Source organism: Lissotriton helveticus, chromosome 1_2, assembly GCF_964261635.1.
Source record: "Lissotriton helveticus chromosome 1_2, aLisHel1.1, whole genome shotgun sequence".
NCBI lineage: Eukaryota > Metazoa > Chordata > Amphibia > Caudata > Salamandridae > Lissotriton > Lissotriton helveticus.
This window is the reverse complement of record NC_136058.1, coordinates 146468587-146486608: the sequence shown is the minus strand read 5'-3', so window position 1 is coordinate 146486608 and position 18022 is coordinate 146468587. Positions and strand designations below refer to the sequence as shown.

Here is an 18022-nt window from a genome sequence, read left to right as displayed (position 1 = left end):
TGCTTATTTTATATATATATATATATATGTCTATATATATGTGGGGCACATATAATATATTGTTTCCGGGGTCCCGCGCATGGGCGGGAATATTCTAATGCTTATGACTTTGATGAGGATTCCCCTGGAAGAGAAATGTGATTTTCAACTGTAAGATCACATTTGGTGTTGCTAATTGCTGTTTCCTCCTACAAAGTTATGCACGCAGTATATTAGTATTTCAGTCCGGAGGTATTTAAGAGACTGGACACAAGATCCTTGGAGGTTTCAAGCAGTTAACTTGCTTGCCTTCACCCACTTTATGATTTTCTTCTCCAGGGTTCTCCCTAATTTCACCTTTTCTGGGATGCTCATCTATCGCTCGCCTGGCCCTGCTAGCTCGTGGGCCATTGCCCTTCCTGAGCGTATTGCCCCTCTGCTTCAGGACTCCACGAATTTCACGATTATTGGTGACCTGAATTTGCATTTTAATGACCCATCTTGTTCGACTAGCTCCATTCTTCTTCAGGACCTCGCAGCTCTTAATATTATTTTACATAATTCCGGCCCCACCCATAAAGCTGGGAACCCCCTCGATCCCATCCTTTCCAACCTTGAATCTATTGTGTGCAGCTCATCCTTACCCATTCTATGGTCAGACCACTATTTGGTGACCTTTTCTGTCACTATTAGCTGTCTGTCCATCGTCCCCTCGACCCCCACTGAATTTAGACCTTTCAGAAAATGGAAAAATCTGGACTCTATAAAATTTAACTCTTGTCTTGAGAATACCAGGCCCCTCACCGAAGTCACCAACATTAAAGCGGAGGCTTTTGTTAACAGCTGAGTAACTGAAGCTGTCAACGTATGTCTACCCCAGCAAAAGAAAAAGCACAACCAGCATCACCCCCCCCGCACCCTGGTTCACAGACGTACTAAAAAAAGAAAAAACCTTATGTAAAAACCTTGAGCGCAAGTGGCGCCTACATTACGACACAGGCTCTAAGCCAACCTACAAGACCGCCTTAAATAACTTCCATATACTCTGCAAAACCGCCAAAAGAGAATATGTCAATACTACCATACTTGAGGCACAAAATAGCCCCAAGGCACTCTTTAAGGTTGTACAAGAATTAGCGGGAGCTGCATGTCAGCCCAAAGCGCCTTGTCTAGACGCCTCTCAATGCAATTCTTTGGCTGAATTTTTTATTTCTAAAATCGACGCCATCTATCTTGATTTTGATAAGCCGACTCCCCCTTCCCCTCTTCCAAAATTACCTGATCCTGTTATCCTATGTGTCCCTGAGGCTTCTGCGGACAAGCTTTCCATACTTTCGCAACAGAATACACCCCCTAACAGGCCTGATCCTGTGATCTCTCTTGAACCCGAAGTCTTAGAGGAAATCCATATTCCATCCGTTCAGCAAATCTGTACCTGGGACCTTCTCAACAGTTCTACACTCATCAACATCATCAGTAACATCAAATCTGGCTCTCCACTGGATCCATTTCCCCCTCAAATATTAAAAATTTTGGATACTACCTCTCTTAATCTTATTCTGGACCTACTTAATTTCTCCCTCAGAGAAGCTAAGGTTCCCTCCGCTTGGAAACACGCCATGATCATGCCATTATTAAAAAAGGCTAATGCTGACCCCAATAACCCTTCCAACTTCCGTCCCATTTCTCTCCTTCCTGTCTTTTCAAAAATACTGGAAAAGCACGTTATCACACAACTCACCCGGCATGTCGAATCCAATAATATCCTCCACCCATCTCAGTCTGGTTTTAGAGCTAGTTTTTCGACAGAATCTACCCTGCTGGGGGTCTCAGAAACTATTTGTTGCCGAGTGGATGGGGGGGGGAGACCGTGGCACTCATTTTACTCGACTTGAGTGCCGCTTTTGACACGGTCTCACACCTCATCCTCATCAATGCCCTTAGATCATCAGGCATCACCGGCCCAGCCCTTAACTGGCTTATTAGTTTTCTTTCAGACCGTACTTTCCAAGTCTTCTCCCCCTCTTCTGTCTCCCAAACCTATAAATCGGCGCATGGTGTTCCCCAGGGCTCTATTTTAAGCCCCTTACTTTTCAATCTGTATGTGAGTCCTCTGGCTAACATTGCGGAACAAGCGGGGCTAACCATCTACTCATACGCCGATGATACACAGATTATTTACTCTCTTATAACCGGTTCCCATTCCACCCCTTCTTCCCTCTGTGCTGGCCTTAGTAACATCGTCAAGTGGATGCACGAAAACAAACTTAAGTTGAACGGGGGGAAAACAGAGCTCCTTTTATTTGGTAAGAACACTACTCTGTGGGGTCCCCAGCATTGGCCCACACAAATGGGTACGCTCCCCGTTCCATCTAAAACAGCTCGTAATCTGGGCATCACTTTTGATGATCAACTTTCCATGAAACATCACGTGGTAAAAATCTCCTCCACTTGCATTACCATCATCAAGTGGCTTCGCAAGATCATTTGGATGCTCCCTCAGGAGACCCAGAAAACCGTAGTCCTGGCCTTAATCACCTCCAGACTGGACTATGGTAATATTCTTCTCCTGGGGGCGTGCAAAGAGGTGAACCGTAAATTACAGACAGTCCAAAACATGGCGGCTCGACTGCTCTGTAAACTACCCAACTTATCCCCCACTTCCAACTCTCTTCGTAAATTGCACTGGCTACGCATCGAAAGCCGCACGAAATTTAAGGCCCTCTGCTACATGCACAGGATAAACACAGGCCAGGCTCCATCCTACCTTAGTACTTTAGTGCATCGATACTGCCCTGTCTGCACCCTTCGATCTTCCAATCAGTACAGGTTTCAAGTTCCCAGGGTTAGGAGAGCCAGGATGGGTGGTCGCTCTTTCTCCGTCCTGGCTCCCTCCCTCTGGAACTCTCTTCCATCATCTCTCTGAACTGAATCCTGTTATTTCATGTTTCGCAGAGAAGTCAAGACTTGGTTATTTAACCAATAGCTTTGTTTCAGCTTTTCAAATCTGCTCTCCCCCTTAATCTCTGGTCCTTAGCGCCGGGAAACCTCCGGGTAGCTGCGCGCTTTATAAGCTTAAATATAACAATAATAATAATAATATGAAATGCATTACAGGCCTTTCTTCTCCACTACTTTCCCACTTAAAGTGTTTCCACTGCCCTGTGCTACATAGCTAGAGACTTTTCCCCTCGAAGTCTCTTCTTAAACAGGTTATGATCATGTGTTACATCTCTTGTTAAATGGTTTCCAATGGGAAGGCCTGCAGAAGACTGAGAGCAAGAGAGAAGACTGGAAACGCCACATTTTATGAAGTAGGATCTTGTAGGGAAAGACAAAGATAAGAAAGATGTATTCAGAGCTGAACTACAAACTATTAATACAAGCGGACACATCACATTTTACAAAGAGATATGTGTCCAGTCTGTTCTCCAGCTCCACTCTGCTTACATCTTCCTCCCCTTGTTTACTTTCTTGAAGGATCATAAAACTTACACAGGGCAACATTTCATTCTCTATAAGGCTATCTTTTTTCTTCAGAGAGATAAACGGTTAAGGGGGGGTCCGAGGGGAAAAAATTATTATAGACCTACTGGTACCTAGTCCCCCAACTAGACACTAAAACACACGGAAGGTACAGAAGGTCTCAGAAATACAGAGGGAGAGAAAAGAAAATAGCAAATCTCTCTATTGGGACCTAATAGTGTCCTCTTTACATGCCCAGAATACACAGTTAATCTGGAAACAACCAAGAAAACAAAAACAAGAGAAGATGCACAAGGAGAGGAAAAAGATACCCATCAGCCCACTCATAAGTGGAATCTCGTCATCTGGGTATATGTTGGTAAATGGTGTCCTCTAGGGTCTGCCTTGGAAACAATCCATAGGACTGCCTAGTGATGGACCCAGAACATTTCACCAACAGATGACAGTATATGAGCGGGAGGGGTTGAGGTTGCAGTGCTCAAAGAAAAAGAAGAAGAAAAGGAAAATAATCCAAGTGATTCTAAAAATACCTACGATGATGTCATGAAATACTTTATTAGGGCTGACCATCAAAGTGGTATGGTTAAAAACAGTATGCTGATAGCATGTAAGGAATTGCTACCCACCAATGTTGTTATTCGGTCAACATGTTTCAGCCTCAAGGGCTTTCGTCAGGACCTATGGTGCTACTGCAACACTTACTTAAGTGATGTGAAAGTGGGATCTACATCTGCTTTCCAAACTGAAAAGAGTGTATCTTCTCCTGCATAGACACAATACAAAAGACAGAAACAGAGACATGGACAAATTATGTCAACAAAAAGAAGTGCACAGACTGCAAACTCTCGTTTCTATGGTCTTTATAATATGGCTATGAACACTTGAAAGACACTCACCCTTATTGTGGGGAGAGAAAACCTCACCTCACCTGGCCACTGCTCAGGAAGAAAGGGAGGCCACGCACTGGAAATAAACAGAACACTTAGAAAGTTATAACCAGTGGTAGTAGAAACACAATCTACAGACAAGAAAAAAGAAAAACTGGATTCAAAACACATAAATCAGAGACACACATGGTGACACAATGGCCAGACTGGTTTCCTCTTGCATCAGGAAAGTATACCACAAAGCCTCACTGACTGCACTGCTTGCACAAACCTGTAGACCTATAAAGTACAAAGGCCCAGGTAGCCAGCCGCAGTCACTGGGAATAGAGGCGCCTACTCCTGTGCTTTCCACCTAGTACTCAAAGACCAAAGACCAAAGCAATAATGCTATTGACTGTACCACCACCACTGACCTCTCCGTCGTTGCCTCGGAGTGAAAACTGAGCCGAGGGGGAGGCGACGACTGATGGTCACACGCGATGTTAAATACACTGCAGTGGACCTGAAAGGAAACTCCTTTGTTTCAAAATTTGATTGGCTCATGTGTAGGCCAATGGGAATCGGCTCACAGGCAGCCAACCGTGACCTACACTGATAAGCCTGCAGTGGACCTGAAAGGAAATTCCTTTGTTTCAAAATTTGATTGGCTCATGTGTAGGCCAATGGGAATCGGCTCACAGGCAGCCAACCGTGACCTACACTGATAAGCCTGCAGTGGACCTGAAAGGAAACTCCTTTGTTTCAAAATTTGATTGGCTCATGTGTAGGCCAATGGGAATCGGCTCACAGGCAGCCAACCGTGACCTACACTGATAAGCCTGCAGTGGACCTGAAAGGAAACTCCTTTGTTTCAAAATTTGATTGGCTCATGTGTAGGCCAATGGGAATCGGCTCACAGGCAGCCAAACGTGACCTACACTGATAAGCCTGCAGTGGACCTGAAAGGAAACTCCTTTGTTTCAAAATTTGATTGGCTCATGTGTAGGCCAATGGGAATCGGCTCACAGGCAGCCAACCGTGACCAACACTGATAAGCCTCAGCCACATTAACAGGCCGACCGTGAGACATACCTCATGCGCATATGCGCACCAGTCAAATCGTAAGGCAGTAAGATGGTGTGTTGTATTCTATCCAAAGAAGAGCCATAAGAAGAGCTAGGTGTGTTTATTTATTTATATTGCTAGAGGGCAATGTTTAGAGGTCGCGCGCTAATTTAGCCGTTTGCCACCTTCCAGTCGGATAGTACCGGGGGCTTAAACTGATATAGACACTGGCTACATATATTCAATATATATAGAACATGAGAAGGGGAACCCTACCCAGCGAAGGTGTTAGAGCTCAGTGGAGGTAACCCTTATGCCAAAGGCTGTTAGCACAAGGACTCTGTGTTCGGAAAAACAATCTGCGCAATCACAGCTGCATCCAAGGAATGTCATCATTCAACCCTTCTGTGTCACTATGAAGTTTGAAAACCCACTTCTGTTCTTTCCTCAATAGGAAAAGTGAAACATCCGTGACGTGACTAGGTATGTAAGGTTGTTCTAGAACCAACCATCTCAGTTCATCTGGACTATGTCTCTTGTCAAGGAAGTGAGTGGTGAGCCGTGTTGCCTGTTTTCTGCGTCTCATGGTGCTCATATGTTCCTGCACGCGCAATTTGATTTTTCTTGCGGTCATGCCGATATACCTTAGTCCACAGGGGCAGGTAATCTGGTATATCACTTTCTCACTGTTGCAATTAGTGTGGTGTTTCAATTGCCATGGTCGCGAGGTCCCAATGTCCACTTCAAGTGTTTTGCTGGTCAGTGGGCATACTGAGCAATTCCCGCAGGGATGATGTCCTCGTACCGGGGGTTCACATACTTCTTGCCGAGGTCGTGTATGCACAAGAGAGTCTCTCAAGTTGTTCCCTCTTTTAAAAGAAAAGAGTGGAAGGGGAATGGTCTCACCGGAGCTGTTCAGAATGCGCCACCTTTTCCTGATCATCTTTTGGATTTTAGAAGATGATGTGTTGTACGTTGTCACGCACACCAATCTGTCTAGTGGTGGTTTGACAACTGGAGGCTCAAGCAGCGCTTCGCGATGGTTATTCGCAGCGCGTTTCATTGAAGTCCGGACAAGGTTATTCGGATAGCGTCTCACTTTCAACTTCATGGAGAGATCTTTCGCTTTTCGGCGGAAGTCTGGAATGTTTGAACAATTCCTCCGGACCCTCAAGAACTGTCCAAAGGGGAGGTTCTCACGGAGGGACCGGGGGTGATGGCTATCGAATCTCAGCAGGGAGTTCCGAGCCATGGGTTTCCGATACAAGGAGCTCGCCAAATGGCCATCTTCTGGAAAGATGACAAGATCCAAGAAGGGGAGCTCTGTTCTACTATGCTCAAGGGTAAACCTCAAAAAAGCATTCTGACCATTCAGCCACTCTTGAAACAACAAGAGGGAAGGTACATCGCCACGCCAGACGACAACAAAGCAAACAAGGAGTATAAAGATCCAATTTTTCTCGCCAAGATAGAAAAGTTCAAGAAAGACCTGGCTAAGTTCTCACATAAGAAGGTGTATCCCTACACCAGTGATAATTACACTCCCACTGATACCAATAAACCCAAACACACTGCAGGCTCTTCATATGCCACATCATCTGAGACTGAGTCTTCTGGCTCTGAGAGTGGAGACAATAGCCAACCCAGAGGCAGAGGCCGTGGTAATCGACCGAATCGTCGATACAATAATCGTGGAAACATGTACCAGACGGGGTCATGGTGGCCACCAGCCCCGTGGGGTTATCCCCAGTTTCCCCCACCAATGTCTCATTACCCGATGCAGCCTCACTATTTTGAAAACCAGGCTTTTTTAGGACAGGGCTGAGGTTGGAACAGAGGCAGGCGGAGAGGCCAAAACCAAGTTCAGTGGTCAGACAACCAGGACTCGACAACAACACACAACAAACAAGGGCAATGAGCGAGTCACAAGAGGATGAAGACTTGGTAGTGAACCTAAGTAGTCGAGTGATCACTCCTACTGAACAGGATGTTCTAAACAGAGGCCTAGGGTTTGTCCCGACCAACAGTGGGGAACCCTTTTTGATAAGAGGGGAGATCGAACGATTTTTCAGAACCATCAGGCTGCACTATTTCTTCAAAAACAAAGAAACAGATACCCCGACTGAAGATACAAACACAGGTCTTAAAGTTAGATCCACTTTCATGCCCCTGTTGCAACAAGTACCATCCAAAGTTGGCACTTTTGAGGCTGCAATACTACAAGACCTCAAATCTATGGACTTTTCCAAAGAGGGGAACTACCAGAATATATCAAAAAGAGACAGATCAGCCCTGGACACTCTCTCGAAAGACACGGGGATAGTGATTAAACCAGCGGACAAGGGGGGTGCCATAGTCATTCTCAACACTACTGACTACCGAGCTGAATGCCTGAGACAGCTAGGCAATGCACAGTCCTACACCCTCCTTGCTGAAAATCCCACGCCAAGACTAACTAATGAGATCAAACATCTGGTAGAGGAAGCCAGCGCAGAAGGCTGGATTACTCCGAAAGAGGCAATCTTTTTAGTCACCAAGTGTCCCATCACTCCCTACTTTTACATCCTCCCAAAGATTCATAAGCCTGCGAGACCCCCTCCGGGCCGTCCGATCATTTCGGGCATTGGATCTTTGCTCGAACCTCTGTCCTCCTTTGTTGACATCTTTTTAAGTCCCATTGTTAAGACAATGCCGACCTACCTTCAGGACACCAAAGATGTCCTGCGCATTCTACCTGAGGTGACCTTCGACATTAATACTGACATTTTAGCTAGTTTTGATGTCGAATCTTTGTACACTTGTATTCCTCAAATGGATACACTACAAACTGTACAAGAACTTTTAGAGGCTTTCCCTTCTACCTTGACAACTCCCACTCACTTTGTCATGGAATTAGCTCGGATTGCTATGACCGAGAATTTTTTTGCCTTTGAGGATTCCCTGTATTTACAAACCTCGGGGACATCAATGGGCAGCAAATTTGCCCCCAGCCTGGCTAATTTGTATGTCCACCAGTTTGAGACCCACCACGTGTTGAGCACCAACAACTCTCATCATCATCAATTGATGATGTGGAAGCGGTACATCGACGACATTCTTGTCGTCTGGCGTGGCGATGTACCTTCCCTCTTGTTGTTTCAAGAGTGGCTGAATGGTCAGAATGCTTTTTTGAGGTTTACCCTTGAGCATAGTAGAACAGAGCTCCCCTTCTTGGATCTTGTCATCTTTCCAGAAGATGGCCATTTGGCGAGCTCCTTGTATCGGAAACCCATGGCTCGGAACTCCCTGCTGAGATTCGATAGCCATCACCCCCGGTCCCTCCGTGAGAACCTCCCCTTTGGACAGTTCTTGAGGGTCCGGAGGAATTGTTCAAACATTCCAGACTTCCGCCGAAAAGCGAAAGATCTCTCCATGAAGTTGAAAGTGAGACGCTATCCGAATAACCTTGTCCGGACTTCAATGAAACGCGCTGCGAATAACCATCGCGAAGCGCTGCTTGAGCCTCCAGTTGTCAAACCACCACTAGACAGATTGGTGTGCGTGACAACGTACAACACATCATCTTCTAAAATCCAAAAGATGATCAGGAAAAGGTGGCGCATTCTGAACAGCTCCGGTGAGACCATTCCCCTTCCACTCTTTTCTTTTAAAAGAGGGAACAACTTGAGAGACTCTCTTGTGCATACACGACCTCGGCAAGAAGTATGTGAACCCCCGCAAACTCTATGGGGTCTGCCCCCGGTACGAGGACATCATCCCTGCGGGAATTGCTCAGTATGCCCACTGACCAGCAAAACACTTGAAGTGGACATTGGGACCTCGCGACCATGGCAATTGAAACACCACACTAATTGCAACAGTGAGAAAGTGATATACCAGATTACCTGCCCCTGTGGACTAAGGTATATCGGCATGACCGCAAGAAAAATCAAATTGCGCGTGCAGGAACATATGAGCACCATGAGACGCAGAAAACAGGCAACACGGCTCACCACTCACTTCCTTGACAAGAGACATAGTCCAGATGAACTGAGATGGTTGGTTCTAGAACAACCTTACATACCTAGTCACGTCACGGATGTTTCACTTTTCCTATTGAGGAAAGAACAGAAGTGGGTTTTCAAACTTCATAGTGACACAGAAGGATTGAATGATGACATTCCTTGGATGCAGCTGTGATTGCGCAGATTGTTTTTCCGAACACAGAGTCCTTGTGCTAACAGCCTTTGGCATAAGGGTTACCTCCACTGAGCTCTAACACCTTCGCTGGGTAGGGTTCCCCTTCTCATGTTCTATATATATTGAATATATGTAGGCAGTGTCTATATCAGTTTAAGCCCCCGGTACTATCCGACTGGAAGGTGGCAAACGGCTAAATTAGCGCGCGACCTCTAAACATTGCCCTCTAGCAGTATAAATAAATAAACACACCTAGCTCTTCTTATGGCTCTTCTTTGGATAGAATACAACACACCATCTTACTGCCTTACGATTTGACTGGTGCGCATATGCGCGTGAGGTATGTCTCACGGTCGGCCTGTTAATGTGGCTGAGGCTTATCAGTGTTGGTCACGGTTGGCTGCCTGTGAGCCGATTCCCATTGGCCTACACATGAGCCAATCAAATTTTGAAACAAAGGAGTTTCCTTTCAGGTCCACTGCAGGCTTATCAGTGTAGGTCACGTTTGGCTGCCTGTGAGCCGATTCCCATTGGCCTACACATGAGCCAATCAAATTTTGAAACAAAGGAGTTTCCTTTCAGGTCCACTGCAGGCTTATCAGTGTAGGTCACGGTTGGCTGCCTGTGAGCCGATTCCCATTGGCCTACACATGAGCCAATCAAATTTTGAAACAAAGGAGTTTCCTTTCAGGTCCACTGCAGGCTTATCAGTGTAGGTCACGGTTGGCTGCCTGTGAGCCGATTCCCATTGGCCTACACATGAGCCAATCAAATTTTGAAACAAAGGAGTTTCCTTTCAGGTCCACTGCAGGCTTATCAGTGTAGGTCACGGTTGGCTGCCTGTGAGCCGATTCCCATTGGCCTACACATGAGCCAATCAAATTTTGAAACAAAGGAATTTCCTTTCAGGTCCACTGCAGGCTTATCAGTGTAGGTCACAGTTGGCTGCCTGTGAGCCGATTCCCATTGGCCTACACATGAGCCAATCAAATTTTGAAACAAAGGAGTTTCCTTTCAGGTCCACTGCAGTGTATTTAACATCGTGTGTGACCATCAGTCGTCGCCTCCCCCTCGGCTCAGTTTTCACTCCGAGGCAACAACGGAGAGGTCAGTGGTGGTGGTACAGTCAATAGCATTATTGCTTTGGTCTTTGGTCTTTGAGTACTAGGTGGAAAGCACAGGAGTAGGCGCCTCTATTCCCAGTGACTGCGGCTGGCTACCTGGGCCTTTGTACTTTATAGGTCTACAGGTTTGTGCAAGCAGTGCAGTCAGTGAGGCTTTGTGGTATACTTTCCTGATGCAAGAGGAAACCAGTCTGGCCATTGTGTCACCATGTGTGTCTCTGATTTATGTGTTTTGAATCCAGTTTTTCTTTTTTCTTGTCTGTAGATTGTGTTTCTACTACCACTGGTTATAACTTTCTAAGTGTTCTGTTTATTTCCAGTGCGTGGCCTCCCTTTCTTCCTGAGCAGTGGCCAGGTGAGGTGAGGTTTTCTCTCCCCACAATAAGGGTGAGTGTCTTTCAAGTGTTCATAGCCATATTATAAAGACCATAGAAACGAGAGTTTGCAGTCTGTGCACTTCTTTTTGTTGACATAATTTGTCCATGTCTCTGTTTCTGTCTTTTGTATTGTGTCTATGCAGGAGAAGATACACTCTTTTCAGTTTGGAAAGCAGATGTAGATCCCACTTTCACATCACTTAAGTAAGTGTTGCAGTAGCACCATAGGTCCTGATGAAAGCCCTTGAGGCTGAAACATGTTGACCGAATAACAACATTGGTGGGTAGCAATTCCTTACATGCTATCAGCATACTGTTTTTAACCATACCACTTTGATGGTCAGCCCTAATAAAGTATTTCATGACATCATCGTAGGTATTTTTAGAATCACTTGGATTATTTTCCTTTTCTTCTTCTTTTAGCACTGCAACCTCAACCCCTCCCGGTCATATACTGTCATCTGTTGGTGAAATGTTCTGGGTCCATCACTAGGCAGTCCTATGGATTGTTTCCAAGGCAGACCCTAGAGGACACCATTTACCAACATATACCCAGATGACGAGATTCCACTTATGAGTGGGCTGATGGGTATCTTTTTCCTCTCCTTGTGCATCTTCTCTTGTTTTTGTTTTCTTGGTTGTTTCCAGATTAACTGTGTATTCTGGGCATGTAAAGAGGACACTATTAGGTCCCAATAGAGAGATTTGCTATTTTCTTTTCTCTCCCTCTGTATTTCTGAGACCTTCTGTACCTTCCGTGTATCTTTTTTCTTCTTCAATCTCATGAATTAAAATGTTGCATTTTGCTTGCTAGATCATGATAATGCTTTTACTTTTTTTCGTCCCTATCTCCTGCTTATACTACTATGAAAATGTCCTCTTTCTCATCACGAAGAGGGAAAAAAGTCTTAAGCTAGTGATTAAATATGAGCGCTATCTACTGGTGATTTCCTATCACATATCTATATCTACTTGCAGAACTACTGCATCCACAATATAAACTACCACAAAATTATCAAGACTATATATAAATATATAATATATATATATATATATATATATATATATATATATATATATATTGTACTCCGTCGCTTCGCCTCGCTCCGGGATAACACCAGCCAGGGCAAAAAAGCTCTCGGACACGGACCAATGAAGTTTCCTTTTCTGTTTAGATCAGTGCAGGTAAGTCAATGACGTTTCGGCTCCACAAGCCTTGTTCACATGACAATGTTTCATAAACGGGTGCAACCTTTTAAAGTGCCAGTGAAGATTGTATTGACGTCACGTGTGTAAATTACAAGGATATAGAAAAAATACTATGGTATGACTTGCAATAGTATTGACTGATCTTTCAAGCGTATAAAACTGTATAATACTTTGGCATAGACCTGAGAATTATTTTATAATAAAAATTGCCCAGCAAGATTTGTTTTTTCGTAATAGTATAATACTCAAAAGAGGGTTTCAAAATAAAGTATTTGCAATATTGGAATCATCTATATACATATACATATGTAAAAATATATAAAAGACTACGTTTTCTTCACACATTTCATTAAATTCAAAGTCTAATACTTGTGAACCGAGAGGTTACATTATGTCCCTATATTACTCGTCCAGTCAGGTAAATTTCCAGGGTACCTCACTACTTAAGGATCTAAATAACCATACCTTTGTAATAGATTTTGATGGCAGTAACACAGTAGTTCTATAATAAAGTGCAAATGCATTATTTAACAATGTAAACAGTACAAATAGACCCATTATTATGTGCAAATTCCGCAATAAATGTGCAAATTAGCAATTCAAGGTGCAAATTCCGCAATTTGTGCAAAATCCTTAAAACTGGCTATCTTCATGAACCGACAACCAGGTATCTATGTCACTGATGATCAATAAGTAAGAGGGACCGGAAATAAAATAACATATGTGTGAAGATACATCAGTTCCTTGGTACTTTATCTGGGGTATGATCCAATAATGATATCACTACCCTCAACATAAAATAAATCATATACATTTCTAAACTCCTTGTAAGAATCATAAGTGAATTAACATTGTGAATAATATCACTAGACTGACTAGGTATAAGGACCTAACACAGTCAAAATATAAAAAACGTGTGTTCCAAACAATAACTTCTCATAAGTAGCAGCACATTCAAATTGAAAAAAAAAATATATATATATACACACACAGAGAGAGAGAGAGAGAGATGGATGATTTATTATTCTTAAGTCCCCATCTACTTTCCTGACAATATAGATGTAGTCGATGATTTTGAACAGAATATTGTGAACCATCCCACCCTGCAGGTAATTAGATGGAGCACATCCTTCTCTTGGGGGACAACCTGGTGCCAGTAGGCCTTCATTTTAAAATTGCCTGATTCTTGACCCCAATCTAAACATCAAAAAGTCACTCCAGTCCCTAGGACCCCTGGAATGAAAACGGAGAACTGCTCTTCTACTACAAGGTGGAATATGTGCCTTATTTATACTCAGCCAACCTACTGATTACATATTTCTCTACGGGCTGAACAGAAACAAGATCTTTCTAACAGTGATGTGAACTGCTGAATGCCAAATTACTGTTTTTTTAACTATGTTGAAATGAGTGCATAATACTTCTGTGATTGAGAATCTATGATGATAACTCAAAGTGACTGAGAATCCAAACTGTGCCCCAATTCAGTATCTAGAGTTAAACGCTTAAAATCACTTTCACCTACTTGAAATATATTGTTTTCCCCAAAGGCTAGGACATATTTATTCAAGCACATGAAGGACACTGCTATTAGGCCCCATCACAAGCATGAGGATCTCTGATGTGAACCCCCCTTCTGTCTCCACAACTTTCCAGATAAGGTAAGGTTTTACTTCTCAGCTCTAAACCAAGACTAGTTATTGAGTGGGACCTCTATCCTTATTTTCCAGCAACATCTTCAATGTGCATAACGGAGTACCTCAGAGAGTGTGTGGCCTGGATCATGCACTAAGGCCCCACTTCTTGTCCAAATCATATATCTATATGAGGATTATGATGTCCCAGAGCCTTGTTTCTTTTTCTACTTTGGCCTGTTGAATCTGGAAAGGCGTGTCATCTGTGGGCAATGATATTGGTTTCTTTGGGCCCAATTTTACCCATACTAAAAGGTACCAAGAGCTTTTGTCTTGACTCTAAACAGAACCATTTCTCAAGGGAGCATTAGGTTGTGCACTTATACCTTTGGTCTGCAGTTGTTTAAAAAAAAAAAAAAAAAGAAAAAACAGTGAAGTAACTCGTCAGAAGTGCCCTTTTCAAATAAAAAGTTTTAAAAGAAAGAACCTTACATTAATTTCACTGTCAAAGACGTTGATAGATTTTTCTAGGTACTTCATTGGGACCAGCATATCTTGCACCACATGGTGTTGTTCGTACAATTTTCGAATTGTCTCTCCTTGCGTCAGTTTCAATAAGGAGATTTTTGGAGGCACCATCCAACCAAAGAGATAACGAAAAACAGGGTTGTTGCCAAATGGAATGATATCCTTCAAAAGGGGAAAAAGCAGGAATCAGTTAATTTACAACCTGTCATTGTGATACAAATCATTCACTTCTAAAGTTTAAGTTATTTTCATACCGAAAATATCAAGCTTCCAAGTATCATATGAAGCAGACCGTTGGAGTTTTCAATAGAGATCGATAGAGAAAAAAAACATGCTTGCATGGAACACTAGTTCTCCATCATTGAATCTTGATCATAATCTGTAAAATTTCCATAGCCGTCATACAGGTCTCTAACAACACAGTGTTCGAAATTTAAAAAAAGCTAAAGAAAAATATACCTTAATTAATCTCCAATCGGGAAACTAGAACTGAGCACATATGCTGGGAGCCAGGTGCATTCTATAAAGGCCTTGTTTGTCACCACACGACAGTTTTATTGTCTTGTTAACATGAAGATTTCCACTTTTGCAACGACCCCTCTGCCCCACCCCCCCCCTTCGTCCCATTTATTATAGAGTAACTATTTCCAGTAAGATTCTGAAAGCTTCTAGTCATTGGTCTACTTAGAATTCTTGCAACCGCACTTCAAAAAGCGTATCAAATATCACGGATAGATGTGAAAGTCTGATGGGAATTCTAATTGTTTTTATTGTCTTTCCCAAACAGATTCACAGTAGAGAGAAAGCTAGCCTGCTCCAATACAACAAGGAACTGTTGGTATGAAAATCCAAACAAGGCTGTTCAAGAGACAAAGCACTTTTATAGCCCTGGCCCCTATTTTGAGATACTTGCTAGTTAATCTCCAAACAAAACAGTGCAAACTCAGTCGCAGGTTAAATTACCTAGTGAGGGGCTCATCTCCTCCAGTTCAGGCTGATTCACTCACCTGCTAGCCCTCCATATTACTCAAATAGGTCTTTGACTGGATAGGTCACTCTCCTGATCAAGGCAAGGAGGCCCTCAAAAGGTGAAGAAATCCACCTCCATCAAAATATTGTTGTAGCATCAATCGCTGAAACCAAGGGTGAAATTGAGATGCTTTTTTTCATTTTTGGCGAAGGCAGATGCTAAGATGCACGCACTAAGATAATGTGACTTCACCCCACAGTCAGTAGATCCCCCACCCCCCTTCCACAGCCTCAAAAGTAAATGTACCCATTTTGGAGAAAAGGAGAACTAGCGGATGTCCTACATTTCCTCTCCAAGGAGCTATGATCTATTAGATAGGGAGTCAAAGAAACCAAACCAGTCAGAGAATTTCTTATCTGCAGGTTATGCTAAACGGAGCACTGCTCTTGTACTCCCAAATCAGTACGCACACACAATAGTTGGTATTTCACCTCTGTATGATTTTTTTTTATTTTGCATTGTTTGCCTACAAATTAGAATCTGGAATTCTTCTCATTCACAGTGGTTGGTTCCGGTTATGTTTTGTTATGTTAGCAGGTATTTATTAAGCGCACGGTTACTCCGGGGAGTGTCCCGGCGCTAAAGCAAATAAGACCCGCCTAGACCATGAAACCCAACGAGCTCTAGTTTAAGGCTGTTGTTGGAATGGCCAAGTTTTAAGTTTCCGTCTGAAGGTGATGAGATCCTGGGATTTCCTCAATACGAGAGGCAAGCTATTCCATAGGCGAGAAGCCAACACTTGGAATGATCTACCACCCCTCCGAGAAAGCTGAATACGAGGGGTGATGATCACGGACTGAGCTGATGACCGCAAAGTTCGACACGGAATATAGGGTTGCCGTCTGGCCCCGAGGTATGTGGCGCCGATTTTATGGAAGCCTTAAAAACTAGCACCAGTGATTTAAAGGCGATCCGTTTCTTAATAGGTAGCCAGTGCAAAGAGGCTAGAAGAGGGGTGGAGTGAGTTCTTGGCCCAGACAAGAAGATTGCTTGGGCCGCCACACTTTGGACCTCCTGGAGACGCCTAAGCAAAGATTCAGAAAGGCCAAGATACAGAGCGTTAGCGTAATCCAATCTTGACACCACCAAGGCTTGGACTATCATCTTCCGATGGGGGACCGGGAGAAGAGGCAAAAAGTTCTTCAACATCCCAAAACAGTTCCCCGCCACTGATTGAATATGGGCTTTCATAGAGAGAGAGTCATCAAATTTGACTCCCAAGTTTTTTACCATGTGGATAGCTGAGGTGGGAGGAGACATGTCCTGGGGCCACCAATGATGCCAGAGGTCACAAGACCGAGAGCCGTAAAACATTATTTCTGACTTCTCGGGATTGCACTTCAGTTCGTTTATCCTGAGCCAGAGGAAAACCTCAGATAAGCAGGAGTTTATTTCATTGCTATTGAATTCTGAGCCCTTCCCGCAGGTGAACAACAATTGTGTGTTGTCAGCGTATGACACTATCCTAGCCCCATAATTCTCAGCCAGCTGCGCCAAAGGCGCCATATAAAGATTAAACATAGTTGGGCTAAGAATTGAACCCCGAGGGACCACCACATTCATTGGGGGAATAGGGACCGAGAAAGGCAGGCACCAGATGGTTTGTTGGCAGTTTTTCAGAAAGGACTCAAACCATGTCAACACCGTGCCTCCGATCCCACCCTCTTGGAACCTTCGTAGAAGTTCACTGTGGGGCACGGTATCGAAGGCAGTGGAGAGATCAAGTAGCACCAGGGCAGCCCTGCCCCCTTGTCCAAAGTGATTTTAATAGTTTCCACGACTTCCAGGAGTTAAACTCAACATATTCAGTGGTCACTGAATTGACATAACTCTCCAGGACCTTAGAAAAGTATGGTAATGAAGCGATAGGTCTGTAATTACTGGCCACCGATGGATCGGTCATAGGTTTTTTTAAATGGGGGAGGATTTTGGCCTTTTCCAGCTCTCAGGCATTACTCCCACCTGAAGGGCAGTGTTCAAAACTGCATGAAAGGCTGGATTAATTACCTCGGCAATGGCTGCCAGAGTTTTGGTCGGACATGGGTCGGAGACTTTTTCAAAGATAGAGGAGGGAACTGAGTGAGTGCAGGGCTTGTCACACAGCGAGTTGGACAAGGTAAGGCACTATCCCCTACAACTGCAGATGATTGGGCTGCAAAGGAATCTTGTATGGCCTTAATCTTGTCATAAAAGAAACGGGCCATTTGGTAAGCCCATCCCTCACTGGGGGGAAACGGGCTGCTAATAGCTTTTGGGAAAGAGAAGTCCTTGACAATATTAAAAAGCTCTTTACTTCTATTCCCTGCATGTTCAATTTTAGCAGCTAAAAAAAGTTTTTTTCCCCTCTCGCACATTCCTATATTGCACCTTAAGGGTCTGTTTGTAGACAATTTTGTCTGGCAGCTTATAGTTGGTACGCCATATCCTTTCCAGGCGTTTGCAGGCGCTCTTACTTTTCTTGAGAGCCGCCATGAACCAAGGGGCTGAGGCTCTATTTATTATTGACTTTTGTGTAACAGCAGGGGCTAGATCTAGAGCGCGAAGT

The 18022-nt window shown here is 43.8% G+C and overlaps 1 protein-coding gene across 1 annotated transcript in view; it reads right to left on the bottom strand.

Annotated features, from left to right (window-relative positions):
* The window catches only part of DHCR24 (24-dehydrocholesterol reductase), a 164221-nt gene that overhangs the window by 52362 nt on the left and 93837 nt on the right, over positions 1-18022 (bottom strand). The window contains exon 7 of the mRNA XM_078670222.1: positions 14412-14609. Within this exon, the coding sequence (XP_078526348.1) occupies positions 14412-14609 (198 nt within the window). The remainder of the gene's footprint in view (positions 1-14411; positions 14610-18022) is intronic.